This window comes from Haliotis asinina, chromosome 2 (genome assembly GCF_037392515.1).
Source record: "Haliotis asinina isolate JCU_RB_2024 chromosome 2, JCU_Hal_asi_v2, whole genome shotgun sequence".
NCBI classification, from domain to species: domain Eukaryota; kingdom Metazoa; phylum Mollusca; class Gastropoda; order Lepetellida; family Haliotidae; genus Haliotis; species Haliotis asinina.
In genome coordinates, this window is record NC_090281.1 from 20161585 (window position 1) to 20177676 (window position 16092).

Genomic DNA, 16092 nt, shown 5'->3' on the forward strand with positions numbered 1-16092 from the left:
CGCTCAAGACATGGGTTTGATTCCCCACATGTGAAGCCCATTTCTGGTGTCACCCTGCCATGATATTGCTGGAATACTTCTAAAAGCGGCATAAAAACTCACTGACTCACTGACTCACTGACTGACTCACTCACCCACCCACCCACTCACTGTTAATATATGAAATTTATGGTGTAGAAATTACCAAGGAAAAGAATCTCTTATCACAGAATAAAATTCTTAAAATAATGTATTTTGGCTCCATGAAATAACCACAAATTCTAATACAGTGGAAACCATTAAACATTACACAACAAACAAGTAGTATTTGCAGCCATGTTGTTGTCCATAAAATCCCACTGAAAAAACTATCCAGTGAACATACAAAGAATGACAGTCAATAGTTCATACAGCAAACAGACATTGTATTGATTTATGGATCTAGAAAGTAGTACCTTCGAGGTTACCCCATTTGTATATTTATCTGATCATAATACCAAGTTTATTGAATTACTTTATCATATTGATAATACTATCCATTATTTGATAATTGTGATAATGGCGCATGTGTTGTTGTTAACGATGCTATCGCATTATTTTATGTACGTCACACGTAAGGAACTGCCCAATCAGAAAATTGCACAGCTGCCCCTTACCCTTGTATCACAATCATGCTGACATGATCAATAAATTGGTCTTGCTTCATTGCATAATCCCACAGGATGAGCAACGATTTTCCGTAATGAACAAAAATACCTTCTTGTAACATCTAAGGGCATTTGTTTTCTTAACAATGTTATACAAGTCTGACATCTGAAGTACTGTCCCTGTATAGATTCTGCAACCAATGGACTGGCATAAAAAATAATTCAATACAATGCTTTATAATGACATTGTCAGGTTGTTGTTGAAAATGTAATTCAAGTGTAACTTCTGAAATACCTTTTCATTATAGATTTCAATTTGATATAGAAGTAGAAGCAGCAAGTTCCTTTTAAAATAAAAGTCTGAAAATTGTAGACAAAAGGGATAAAACTGTTTCCACATTCATTAAAAATTTCAGCAAGAAACAGATTTTGTTGTCCAGTTCTTGAGTCTATGTTTGTGAATCATCCTAAAATAGTAATAACACCAGGCGTTCACAAAAAAATGAGCTCTCCTGTCCCAGTAGGGGAAACCATCATAAACATATGCAAAGAGGAAAAACCATGAAGGTCTGCTTTAGAATACTGATGTTCGTTAACCTGTGTTTGTCATAAGAGACAACTAACAGGGTCAGATGTTCAGGCTCTCTGACTTTGTTGACATGTGTCATGGGGTTCCACTTGCACAGATTGATGCTGATGTTGTTGATCACTGGATTGTCTGGTCCAGACTTGATTAGTTACAGACCACTGCCATATAGCTGGAATATTGCTGAGTGTGGCATAAATCTAAACTCACTCACCTGAAAAATGTCGGGAACAAAGTATAGGGAATTGTCACTAATGCATCAGAGCCTGAATTTTCTCCACATCTACCATAGAACATTTTGGTTGCCTTACTGAGGCCTTGAATGTTGTAACCTTCCTCCAACAAATCCTGAGCATGAGTGATGCTCTTTGAAAGCTTGGTATCTTAAGGGATTTCTTTATTCCCTCCTTTGTCAATTGTTGAAGTTCACCAACATCGATCACTGGAGTAAATATCTGTACTATCCATTTAATTCTGTCACTCTCCTTTGTTTGATTAGCAGTGACATTGTTTACAATTTGTCGCTGTTCCCTTCTTGTGGAAATGGGCAGTGTCCTGTTGTGCATTTCAAGACATGTAAGCCTTTATTGCCCACACAAGAGGATCATGCATTTTAGTTGATGGTCTGAACCAGGAACCAGGAACCAGCTGTCATCTATTAATGAAAGGGCTTGGATAGAGGGTCACACACTGTTTGGGACTATGCCAAACGTTTTGCATGTAATAAAGAAACCAGCCAGTCTGAACATTGCACAATAGAGTTGCATAATCCTCAGATGTGGTAGTTCCTTAACTGAGGCATGACATACATTTCTTTTCTACATGCCCTGACTGACTCTGTAGTTCATGGCTAGAGGATATAGATGATTACTTCCCTCCCCTGAATATGTCCCTAAAACATGGACCTTGTTGTTTCTCTGCCTAGAGTTTTAAATTACAGTGGTAGCACAAGAACGCTTCAGCATGGAGTTGGTATTCTGTGTTTGAATATTTAAGTCAATCTGTGGCATGGTATCTATCTTGACTACCATTATGGAACCAGCATGACTTCACACCAGTACAAGCAGCCAAATACAACCACTGTACATCAATGCTGTTGTCTAGAAGGCAATATTAAGCCCCAGTTCCTTAACCCCTCTTCAGAATATCCCAGTTTTCTTCATATGTACATTTTGGTTTCTTAACAAGGCCAATTTGTTGTTATGCTCATTTCCTTTCAGAAGTTACACTAGCATTTGGTTGCTTCACATACAGAGAAGGACAAGCACAAATATCCTTGTCAATTTAGCATCACAGTTCTATTTAGACAAATGAAATCCCTGCCAATATTGAAAGCTAAAGTAGAGATGCTATCAAACCAGAAAGCTTGAATGATGACATTGTCGCTGTAGAGAGCTTTGGTAACACTGTCGTCAATGAAGGAAGATTCACAAATGTCACAGGCATTGTTACGAGGTTCGTCTGTGATTTGTACAGGTCTCACAGATAAAGACAGTTCTGGATGATTTGATTATTTTGGCTGACAAGATTCATGCCCTTAAACCAAAAAATGCAATTACAACGACTTGAGAAATGACATTTCGTCACTATGGTGGGAATGTTTAATTTGACGCTGTCGTGAAAATGTTCAGTTTGTCTGATTAGTCGAATCATGAATGGCAGGCTGGCAAGGAAAGAAATACATGTAGCCTGGTTTTTAGATCAGAACTATGTTCCACTGCACAACAGGACGTATTCCAAAACAATTTTTGTTATGAGACCCAAACCATTATTAAATTTGTGCAACTGATCACGCATGTATTGTATTCACAGTTACAAAACACCAATTCTTCACATTCCCACTGTTGTTTTGCAATTAGTGTATAATTAATGTATAATTACAAAACAACAGTGGTAAAGTGAAAGAATCAGTGTTTTGTAACTGTGAATAAATACATGCGTGATCAGTTGCACAAATATAATAATGGTTTGGGTCTCATAACAAACATTGTTTTAGGATACCTCCTGTGTGCAATATTAATAAAGTTTAGAGGAGTTTTAAAGTTTTAAGTAAAAAGCTTCCAGCTACCAGGCAGTCTAATTCTTTGGTAAAAATGTTGAAAAAAAATTTGATAATGAAACTGAAACTTCTTGGGCTACAATGTGGCTTTGATGTATATAAAGTATATGCTTAGATTGTGCCAGACCACATCAGGAGAAACATTTGCCTGACTGCCTCAGGAGAACAAACATTCAACACTATCATGACAGATCCTTGCTGTGAATCTTTAGAAGTCATGCTTTTTGTGACTTATGGACCTTTAATACTGTTAAAAGCTCTTTGAAAGACAATAAATTTTGTTCTTTCTGGTGGCAAATGTTTCTCTACTAAACTTGCCATGGGGTCGTGATCTGTGCATTTTGGTGATATGGGGTGTTTAAGGTATTAAAAACATGTATATTGTTTTCTTCAATGGGCTGAATGTATACAGTGGCTATGAAACAAATGTTTGATATCAGTTCCTTTTCGAATTACACCAAACTGGAGGTAAATGTCACTTCTGACGACTCTTGTTCAGACAAGGTAGTAAAACTGTATTTTTCCTTTTTCAGATATTCGCCCCCCTCCGAAACCTGTTCATCCCTGTGTTCCTCAACTGCTGGCTTGCCAAACAATCCATGCAGAACATGTTTGTAAGTATAGCATTATCAACAAATTGTTTGTAAGTAAAGTGTTATGCAGAACATGTTGTAAGCATAGAGTTATGCAAAACACACTTATAAATGTAGAGCTATGCCGAACATGTTTGTAAGTAAAGAGTTATGCCGAACATGTTTGTAAGTAAAGAAACATGCAGAAAATGTTTGTAAGTATAGGGTTGTGCAGAAGATCTTTGTGAAAACAGAGTTATCAATAAGTGTTTCTGAGTTATTGACAACACAGAATTATGCCAAACATCCCTGTAAATATAAAGTAATTAAGACTGTGAGTATACAGTCATGCAGAACATCCTTGTAAATATAGAGTAATTAAGACTGTGAGTATACAATCATGCCAAACATCCTTGTAAATATAGAGTAATTAAGACTGTGAGTATACAGTCATGCAGAACATCCTTGTAAATATAGAGTAATTAAGACTGTGAGTATACAATCATGCCAAACATCCTTGTAAATATAGAGTAATTAAGACTGTGAGTATACAATCATGCCAAACATCCTTGTAAATATAGAGTAATTAAGACTGTGAGTATACAATCATGCCAAACATCCTTGTAAATATAGAGTAATTAAGACTGTGAGTATACAATCATGCCAAACATCCTTGTAAATATAGAGTAATTAAGACTGTGAGTATACAATCATGCCAAACATCCTTGTAAATATAGAGTAATTAAGACTGTGAGTATACAGTCATGCAGAACATGCTTGTAGGTGTTATTGTTATGCATCAAAGAGAATTATTGAAAGTAGTATCATCATTTAATTCAATAATAATTCCTGTAACAAGGTATTTACAAACAAGACCTCAATGATCTCAGCAGATGAACTTTCACCAGGTATTTCCCTTTTATGATGAGGTGTAGGTTGCACAGAATTTCTGCCAATAGTGTCATTACCTGGTTTCAATTCATGTCAAGGAATTTAAGCTGAAATATCACAGTAATGGGTGAATTTTACAATGGATTAGCTTTACTTGCATTTCATTCCTGGCAGTTGATAGCACTGCAGAATGTTACTTATTTACTGTATTTGGCACTCATTGCTACTTCTCCTCAGAATGACCTCCATCGAGTGATGCAGAAGTCACAGTCTGCCCTGGGCCAACAGCTGATGGTCCTCTGTGCTACATTGCTCTGCCTAGTCTTCATAAGGTGAGAAGGTGGGACAGGCATCTGGTGGGGTTCTTTTGGATGGACAGGATTCGCAGATCTCCATTTTTCATGTACTATAACAGTATTGCATGTATAAATTGACCCCATGCATTAGGCTCATGTCATCACATAATTTGAGATAATCTCCAGGAGTGAATATTAGGTGTTTTCATAAAAAACCCCCACTAATCCAAATAATGATTTTAATTTTTTTATTAGTATAATTTTCTGGACTTTCTGGTAGTCTGAGCTCCAGTAGTTTTAGATTCTGTTTTCAGTGTTCTGATTAGAAATTTCTTTAAAAGGGCAATGTACCTTCAAAATTAATAGCATTGCCTTTTGTGATCTTGAATAAAATAATCCAACAAAACCATTTTGCCACCATAACTGCAGGACTTAATCAACACTACACAGAAACATATTTTTATGAAGGACAACCCATTGGTATTTGGTTTTCTTATACTTATTTTCACCTTACTGGTGTACACTGGTATTTTAGCTCTACGGCTAGCTTCCAGGAAAATGTCAGTACCACAGTATACCAAGTATTTTGTTCAATTTCCATGGTATCACGTGTGGCAGTAACTACTTACATATGCCTATGTATTTTTCTATTGGACCTACTTTTGAGTCTAAAATACTGCCATAGATCGACTTTCGTCTTTTAATTTGGCACACATTCATAGTCAGTGTCTGCCATTTTGTAACCTGGCAAGTTGTAGCAACGTGCTTTGTTTAACTGTTTGCATACAAAAAGTCATCATCTGGGATTTTGACCAAGCATGCACAGTTAGCACACTGACAGTGCTTTTTGATTGAGCATTTTCTTCATTCAGTCGACATTGGATGGCAACATTTTAGAGAAACCATCTAACAAAAACTAGTGAGATAACTTTAAGTTTGCTAACAAACATTTTTTTGGAGATAAAATAGTGTTTTATTTGAACGAAAAAAAACCCTGTTTTTCTTCAACCTTCTGTGGTACGTACCATCTCATGGAAACAACGACAATTAACCGGTAAAACAACCTTTTTCTGGTTAGCCCTATTTCATATTCCTCATCAACCTCACCATGTGAACTTCAGAACTAATCTCATAGTTGGTATTTTTTTGTGCATTTGCAGTTAAGTTCATCTGATTAAACCTCTGTCGAAGAGAACACCATAGATCAAGGAGGAGGAATCTCAGATCAATAGGTTAATACTGAAAAAAAACAATGAACATTGTAACAACGTATAATGTAATTAACGTAATGAGAGTGGGAGTGGGTTGTGAGAAACATGTTTTTTTTAAAGCCTCAGTAGGGTTGTGTAAGTAGGTTGTTTGTTCAGTGAAATGAAGATACTGTGCATTCGAATATCAGGCAAAATACTGTTGTAATCAAGAGGAGTAGTTTCACTGGAACTGATAAAAGTCTCCCAGCATCTGAACCTCCCATCAGTTCTTATTGCCCTACCATTGGTTGTGGTTTTGTAGCCATAAATCTTTGATGCTGTGGTAAATGTCTTTCCTTGATTGGCATCAACTTTATTTGATATATCACTTGGGAATTCTAATCATATTTAAATTAAGTTAAGGGAAATATGTACATTAGTCCTTGGTGATTAGTATGCAGTTCGTTTGCTTGGCTGATGGGTACTCAGACATGCTGCCGATGAAACTTCTAGAAAGTGTGTTTCAATATGTCTTTTTCTCCCACATAAAAATGTCAGTTCCAGATCCATTTCTGTAGACTTACTTTGAGCATAGGTTACATGAGAGCATGTCTACCCCGGATTCCCCAGAGGGTAAATAAGGACATTATGAAATGATAGGAAACTCTCAACCCTGCTCTCTTTACTTCAAATTGATCTGGTTCAATATACTTAACTTTGATTTTTTCTCCTCTGAAATGTCATAAGTCTCTGCATGACGATCAGACCAAAGGCCCAGGTTTGATTACACACATTGGTACACTGTGTGAAGCCTATTTCTAGTATTCCCATCTGTAGTACTGCTGGTAAAGAACTGTGTAAAACTACCTTGATCAGTCTCATGCAGGGTTGGGGGGTAGCCTAGTGGTTAAAGCATTCACTCATCATGTCATAGATCTGGTTTGATTCTCCACATGGGCACAATGTGTGAATTCCACTTCTGGTGTCTCGGGACATTGCTGGAATATTGCTAAGAGTGACACAAAACCATACTCACTCATACACTTTCATTTAGGCCCCCACAAGTCCTTATACAATAATGTGGGAACCTTGTCTCATGAAGACCTGGAGACCTTCATCAGAGGTTGAATCTGGTGAGCATTCTGGTATACCTGGAAATTTCACACCACTGGGCCTCACCGCCCCTTGTTTTGAAAAATCATGGAATTTAGAAGTAATTGATGAAATCATAGAATATTCTTGGGTTTTGTCATCTAACAAAACTGTTTCTTTTAACAGTACCGATAAGGGCTATGGCAGCCATCAACTTGTGTCTCGATTAGTTTGCATAATATTTGATTGCATGTTTAAATACAGGTGGTCCTAAAATTCTATACAATGTGATGTATTCAACAGATGTTTTATTGTCATTTTGTCATCTCATCCACTAGGAGGCATGGATGGACAGGTGGGAAGCCATATTTAAGATATGGTTTTATTTCAGACACAGTCATATATGTTTAAAGGAATCAAAATACCCTAGGACATCAAATGTTGTGTCTTGAAAATGCAGTGTTTGTCTTGAAAACAAACCATGGACATTTGTTTTTCACAATAATGTGGGAACCTTGTCTCATGAAGACCTGGAGACCTTCATTGGAGGTTGAATCTGGTGACCATTCTGATCAGTGTTGAGGCTTCTTGATGTCTGGTACAAGGAACGGAAACCTTCAGAGCCACAATTCAAATTTCTGCATGTCAAGAACACCTACAAATTGTGAGTTCCAATCAGAATTCTATAATGGCCTCATAAATACAGTTGTGGATATTTATCCATGATGATGATAAAAACAGCACATCATGACTGAAGTTAAATCACTTTAGGAAGCTCAGAGAACAACACATCCTTTGTTCAATTTGGCCTTTGTGGTTAGCTCCAGATTCATCAAATACAGCTTTCTGTAGCAGTGATGTCCAACCTTCACATGGAGACCTTCACATACAAGAGCAACAGATTGGATTAGAACTGGATTGACTTTGGTTGTGTTTCAAATTATTTCAACTGTTCCAAGTTTTCTGCAGAGTGGGCTGCTAATGGGAAAGCCAGTTAGATTGTTATTGGATTGACATTTGTTGTTTTTTACTTAATTCCCACTTAGATCTTGTAAGGTCTTATTTGGAGTTGGGAATCTTGTTTTAATGAGATTGTCTTTGGTTGTTTTTGACATGATTTCCTTTTGATGGTTTGTCAGATGTTTTTGGAGGGAGATAGCAATGTGATTGAAGGAAATGTTTTGACATTGTTTCCAGGAATGAATGTGTGACAGTGTTTGCTTTTTGCAGGTATTTGATACATTTTAGGAATAAAGACAAGTCTTTGGTCTGACGTTGGTTGTGGGAGCCATGCCAGTTTGCACTTGTCACAGATGTACACAACAGCTGTGATCTAGACTACTTGTTGTCCAACTTGCCTTTTTGATGGAAGCCAAGGCAGCTCAGTGAGGATAAGATGGCTGACTTTGTGTCCTGGGCCCTTATTCTCAAAACATTCGCAGGCCCTAAGAATTATTAACTTTGGTCATAGCCAATGTGTTAAGAATGGGTTTAAGAACTTCGTAGGGCTACAAACGTTTTGAGAATAGCTAGCCTGGTGCCTAGATGCCTTACTCTGAAAATGTGGGTTCCAGTCATGGATTTGATTGAACCTAACAAACGTACAAGAACTGGTACTTTGCTGAGAAAGTGTAGTCTGAAATATTTGAAGAGTGGCACATCATGTTGCTGACCAATTTGGTTTACATTCACAGTGATCACGCATGGTGAAAATTTATGTGACATTAGCATGGCATTATTGGTTATATACAGAAGGTGATTCTTTGATATTACTGTTTTCAGTCTGTCATGCTATGACATACTAATGTAATAGGACACTGATATTCTTTAACTGATTTGAACTTCAAACTCACATGTTGTATATTGAGGGCAAAGAAACCTTTGCCCATCAGATGATTTGATATGTTTGATTTCAAATTGTTGTCAACAAACAGGGGTGTGGAGTAGCCTAGTGGTTACAGCGTTTGTTTGTCATGCCAAAGACCTGAGTATGATTTCCTACATGTGTACAATGTATGAATCCCGTTTCAGTTGCTGCTGCTGTGATGTTGCTGGAATATTGCTAAAATGGCTTAAGCTAAGGCTCATTCTCTATGACAAACTGGGTGGTTTTTGTTCCTGACACTTCCTGAACTGTACTGGCACATAGCACTGGCATATAGTACTGGCACACAGTACTGGCACATAGTACTGGTACATAGTACTGGCACATAGAACTGACATATAGTGCTGGCACATAGTACTGTCACCTAGTACTGGCACATAGCACTGGCACATTGTACTGGTGTATAGCACTGGCATATAACACTGGCATATTGTTCTGACACACAGTACTGGCACATGGTACTGTTACTCAAAAAGTACTTCTGTATGTTCTTTTTTCTTCAAAATGTAATTGTTTTTAAAACTTTTAGAAATTAAAAAGAAACAGGCATGGTACACAACTGTATCAAAGACATTTTCTTACAAAATTCAACATTTGAGTCCTGGAAGAGGTCATAGGGTTACAATTTCCTTTCTTTCTCCAGTCTTCATTGAAACAAATTATGTTGCTAAAAATTACCCATCAAGAGACTGCTCTTTAGAACCTGTTGTAGGAATGAGTGATGGTTATATATTCATTAGAAATAGTTCATGTTTATTCTTTCAGTCTTCAATTACAATGTACTTAGTAGTAAACTATGTACATTTTATTTTGCCACTGGGTTTAAAATCAGACAGAAGTTTATCACAAACTGACATCAGTATCAGTCGATAAAGTCGATAAAGTAAACACTTTCATGAAATCACATATCTACAACTTTTTGGTGATGAATTTTAATGATATCTAGCTGGCTGTTATTTATTCAGTATCTATCAGTAACAGTATCAGTCTTTGAGAAGTAGGACTGAGAGGGTGGGGGATAGTTACACAGCTCATTTTCACCCAATTTTGATGGTCATTCATATATAAGTTTCAGGAGGGGAGGGGGATCCACATCCCTGCATTGCCCCTCTGGATCTGCCTAAGTATGTCAGTATGCCTTTAGTTTTATTTAACTGAAGGACTTAATGTGAGTATTTCCATCAGTAACTTTGTCATCAAGCACAAAAAAAGGTTTCAAATCACTGTCAGCCCTCATATCAGTTTGGCTCACAACATGATAAGTATGTCATGTCAGTATGCCTTTGGTTTTATTTAACTGAATCACAGAAACCAGTGTGCATATATTTGAGGGTCTATGGGGTTTGCACACCATTTCTATATTAATACTTCCATAAAATCCAAAACATGCTGTAAATATTTAAGTACATTGATTCAAGAATGTGTAATTAATCCTTTTTGCATTGATCAAAATACTTCCATGAAAAATAGCATGTTTAAGTAACCTTTACAAGATATATGCCTCCTTGCTGTGACAAAACAGCCCACATGTTGCAATACTGCCATTTATCACAACCGAAGTGTCGTCTTTGTGCCCAGTTGACCGATGAACATATAAGATGTGGCATCAGAGAGTAATCAAGCTTTTCTTAAACAGTCCTTGATCGTTCAGAATGGAACTTCCACATCGGAGGCAAATCTTCTCTGTTAGACATTGATCTCAAAAGCTACTCAGCATCAAAGAATGCCATATTTTGTCTTCCTTGGATTGTTTTTGAAACTGATCAGCTGCCTGCTGTCTCTGCGTAGAGCTGGGAGTCGAGGTGTCCGTCTAAAACCTTCTGAGTTGTATGGATTATGGACAGGATAATATTGAGAGCATGGCCTGACTAAATATTCGGAAATGGTACAAAAATAAGGAATTAGCTCCTTAATATGCCAGTAAATAGAAAGAATAAAGGAAATATTTTCCATTATTTTGGTAAATACTGGACTGGCCAGAGGGGATTGTCATAAAGGTATTACCTTTCTGTGAATTTGATGGTAAAGGTTTGATTTCTTCACTTTTCATTCATGTTAATGTTTCTTAACATGTATTTTGGTAAGCTTCTTTCCCATGAGATTATGGATATGTTACCAGCTCTTTTTTATGACTGCTTCCACTTTGATGTGATTGGTTTAGAATAATGCCTCTGTTATTGGTTCGCCAAGAGGAGATTTCATCTTTCATTGTCGTGCAATGATTAAGCTGTGATGAAACTCTCATTATGAAATTTGTTTCAACATACTCACTTCAACAATATAATGTTCTGGTGAAATCAAAGGCCCCATGAACAATGAGCAGGAATAATGGTTATTCCTTTTGATATCATATTTTGTGAAATTTGATCTTTTAAGTTAAACTGAACGTCAGCATTGGCCTGTGGTTGTGTTTCGAGTTTTCTGGATAGGCCCCTAAATTCCCTCATGTTCCATTGGGTCACAGATCATACTTGGATCATGTCAGAATATGATGTGGATATGTAATGGAACTTGGTGGATCTATAGAGAATGTTGAATGACCTGTGTGATACCAATATTATTAAATGAGCTGATGATTTTGAATCAAATGAGCGAAAACAAGTATGACACTAAATCTTTCACGAGTTTGATGAAAATGTTATTTCATGGACGCAAGCTTGATATTCCGTTTATTACTCTAAAAGCATAAATTGATAGAAATGTCCTACAGTGTGATAGCTCTCGTATCAATTTTCCGCAAGTTAATCAGGATCTATCTCAACAGACGCATTAACACTGTGGCATCATAACTGAAAGCATTATGTCTAGCAGTATTACACCTGTGTGATATTGCTGTAAATATATTATGCTGGCGAGTAATAAATCACAATATGACCTGCTTTCATAACAGACTGACCACGTGATACTTGTTTATGGAGGGGTAGCATGTCTGAGATTATCAGATTTTTAATTATAATCTTCCAGAAAAAAATATATTTTGCTTGAAATATCTGTTACTGTTCTCTGTCAATAAAGACTGCCACAAAGATATTACTTCAAATTAGGAAATCATTTGTTCTGATTTATGCAGTGACCTAAAATATGACACATTTTCAGCACCACTTCCTAAGAGGCATATGATGTAATTTCTGCTGGTTGTGCCATACTATATATAGTCGTGACCAATAGTTGCTGTGTGTAGTGATGATCCCAGTACATCTGACAGGTAGAATGCCTGTACTGGGATTACACCTGACAGGTAGAATGTCTGTACTGGGAAGTACACCTGACAAGTGGAATGCCTGTATTGGGAAGTACACCTGACAAGTGGAATGCCTGTATTTGGAAGCACACGTCACAGGTAGAATGCCTCCACTGGGAAGTACATCTGACAGGTATGTGGAACACCTGTAATGGGAAGTACACCTTACAGGTAGAGTGCTTGTATAGGAAAGTACACCTGACAGGTGGAATGCCTGTATTGGGAGGTACACCTGACAAGTGGAATACGTGTATTGGGAAGTACACCTGACAGGTAGAATGCCTGTATTTGGAAGCACACCTCATAGGTAGAATGCCTGTACTGAGAAGTATACCTGAGAGGTGGGATGCCTGTACTGAGAGATTTTCAAACATATACCTTGCAGCTGGTTACTGCACCACTTTCAATGTTTGTGTTTGTTGCTTGTTAACCCAGGCTAGCCCCATTGCTCATATGGTCAGACAACTGTATGGTAATCCATAATGATAAAAGTAGCACCCTTCTTTGGCACTTTGTAGGGACTATGATAAATTTTTCGGAACTGAAATGACGATTCCCTCTTGTAATTGTGAGATTTGAGGAGCAAATTTCCATGAAATTGCATGGGATGGATAGAGATTATAATGTGTGGGAAGTGATTTATTTTCACATGAAAATAAAAATCACAGTGACCTCTGGCGTTATGTGCCAGTATGTACAAGGCCAGCACTGGAATAGCCCTTTTGATTGAATCAGGGAACACATAATAGAATTAATCAGGTTCAGCAAGTTTCATTGAATTGATTACAATTCATGTGAAAGAAGCCTTTGAGACAGAGGTTGGTGTATGGGTCAGTGTGGACAGGGATAGTCTTTGAAGAATGAAGCTTCCAACCGTCAGTGTTATCAAAGACATGTTTCAGTCATCCAGGAACCAGATCGCACTGCTGTCATATACAATCAGGGACTGACTTTTTGACTTGGCTCTCTTTCACAAAAAAATAGACTGTTTCAGAAAATTATCCCCCAAAAATAATTTTTAGCTCATGATCACTAAAAGCATTGTTATGGAACAAAATAAAAAATCTTTCTTTTCTGTCATGAAAAGAAAATGCATTGCTGTATAGAAGCAGTGACCTGGAACATATTCTGTTTCTATGAGGTTACATAGACCATCATCTGCTCTAGATTACATTGTTCATTTTTTTTGCCTCAAAACTTGATAAAAGGTTGACATGTGTGAAACATTTCTACAGTTCACACATCAGTGACGAAAGTGATGCTTAACAGCGTTATATTTTTTAGTTCAACCATATGTTCCCATGTTTTTACAGGTCAATAATTGACTTGCCTGGACGCCATCAGAAAAACAGGATCTGCTCATATGTTTAAAGAATAACATTCATTACTAATCAAACTTTGTATCAAACCCTCTTTTGCTCAACTGATACCAAGTCACTAAAAATGGTGTTATGTGGAAGGTTGTTCAGTATCCTCAATGAATTATTTCAAGCAGAGAGGTATTCCAGGTAACTTAATGATCACATGGTCTGCGTGATACCATGGACATGCTAGTGGTTTTTTCATCATAAAGGAAAGGGTGAGTCATGTTTAGGTACAAAGTCAGCCCCCTTATTGCACTAACGTTCTGCACTTTCCATTCTGAAGGCTAGGAGGCTTTCTAGGCGACTATTTCAACAGTCCTTTCTAATGACAGTAATCAAAAATATTGATCTTTGTTATTTTACCCTGTTTCTGTTTAAAAACTGTAATTGCTATATAAAAAAATCATGAAAGAGACATTTCAGAAACTTCTTATTGTCCCTCTTAACTTTTATGTACTTGTCAAACAGAAAAAAGAGAGAAAAGGCGTCCGTTTCAATATCTTGTCATGTTGTGAGCCAAAGTGATATGAGGGCTGACAGTGATTTGAAACCTCTTTTTGTGCTTGATGACAAAGTTACTGATGGAAATACTCAGACTAAGTACTTCAATTTGCCAGGAAAAGACAAGAGACAAAGTTGACTTGTTGGATTATGATCCTTGCTTTCTTGAATCATAATGATTGTAATGTTGTTATGATTCTCTTTTTGTTACATTATGATCCTTGCTTTACTGGATTATGTTTTTTGATATATTAGCTTATAATTTATGGTTGTGCTGTTTACTGATCCTTGCTTTGTTGGTTAATGATCATTTTTTTGTTAGGTAGTTATCATTGTGTATTTGGTTAATGTTAATTGTTTAATTGGTTTATGATCCTTATATTGGTGGATACTGATCCTTGCTTCAATGGATTCTGATCTTATTTTGTTGGGTTATCATTTAGGTGTGTTGGTTGCTAATCCTTGCTTTGTTGGATTATGATCCTCATTTAGTCAGTTTATGATCCTTAGTTTGGTAGTTACTTATCCTTGGTGTATTGGATGTTGTAAACCAAAAGTTACTGTGTTCTGTAATCTGATTGGTTGAAGAACATGATCAAATGGTATTAGATTGCCGGAAACTGCAAGACTATTCACTGCGTATTGACACGCAAACAATTGTTTTGTTATGTCATCAACAGTGGTGACGTAATTCAAATCATATTGTGACGTAAAGTTAGAATGACGTCACAAATGAGCAACTCCAGATGCTACCATGGGAACCAGCTGATACGGCCAGCTGATGACACTTCACTGCTGTACCCCTACTCGATGTAGATGAGTGCAGACAGTAAAGCCCCTTTGGTTTACTTTGTTGTTTACAGTGTCGATAAACATCATGTGTTGGCCAATTTCTGGGTGTTATTGAGTATTTGAAGCACAGGAATATTTCATTTGAAACCTCCAGCTGACGCCGTCGGTTCCAAATGCATTCCCATGCTTCAAATACTCAATAACACCCAGAAATTGGCCAACACATGATGTATATCTCCTAACTGAACCTAGCTTTATTGGCTATAATCCTTGATTTTTTGGTTACTGTTCCTTGCTTTATTGGTGAATGATGCTTGCTTTGTTGGTTACTGATACTTGCTTTGTTGGTTATTGATCCTTGCTTTGTTGGTTACTGATCCCAATGCTTTGTTGGTTGTTGATCCTTGCTTTGTTTACGATCCTGATCCTCCTTGTTTTGTTGGATTATGGTTATTTTTTGTTGAGCTCATTTGTGATTGTTCTAATCATAGTTTTATTGGGTCATGATCCTTTTTGTTGAGCTCATTTGTGATTGTTCCAATCATAGTTTTATTGGGTCATGATCCTCATTGTTGTGGGTGTTGAAAATCTAAAAACAACTAATTAAACTGATCTGTTAATATGTCCTGAAGAGGATGACCTGATGTCACATAGTTAATGAATGTGGAAGTTGACACTACTTCACCAATATTCCTGACAGTCGATTCCAGGAGACACTGGAATGTGTCCACTCTTTGTTGATTTGAACCAGGGTCTTCTTCCTTACAAGTAAATGCATTTACCACTAGACTACCTCACTGTCTCCATCAAGGTAATGAAATTTGTCTGAAGTCTCAGTAAGCCCTGTATCTAGTTAGTTCAGTTGGGCAATGATCGACAGAGTTCCCAACAAGATCCCATCTGCTGTCCTTGTAAGTGTTCCAAGTAGTAACAAAGTAATCAGCAGCTCTTGTTTAAGAAGGGGAGGCTCATGTTTTATGAACTGAAATCCTGTTAA

The 16092-nt window shown here is 37.1% G+C and overlaps 1 protein-coding gene across 1 annotated transcript in view; it reads left to right on the top strand.

Moving 5' to 3' along the window:
- LOC137273373 (potassium channel subfamily T member 2-like) overlaps positions 1–16092 on the top strand; it is a 155815-nt gene that overhangs the window by 66550 nt on the left and 73173 nt on the right. Inside the window, exons 7-8 of the mRNA XM_067805994.1 lie at positions 3805–3885; positions 4972–5066. Coding sequence (XP_067662095.1) covers positions 3805–3885; positions 4972–5066 — 176 coding nt within the window. The remainder of the gene's footprint in view (positions 1–3804; positions 3886–4971; positions 5067–16092) is intronic.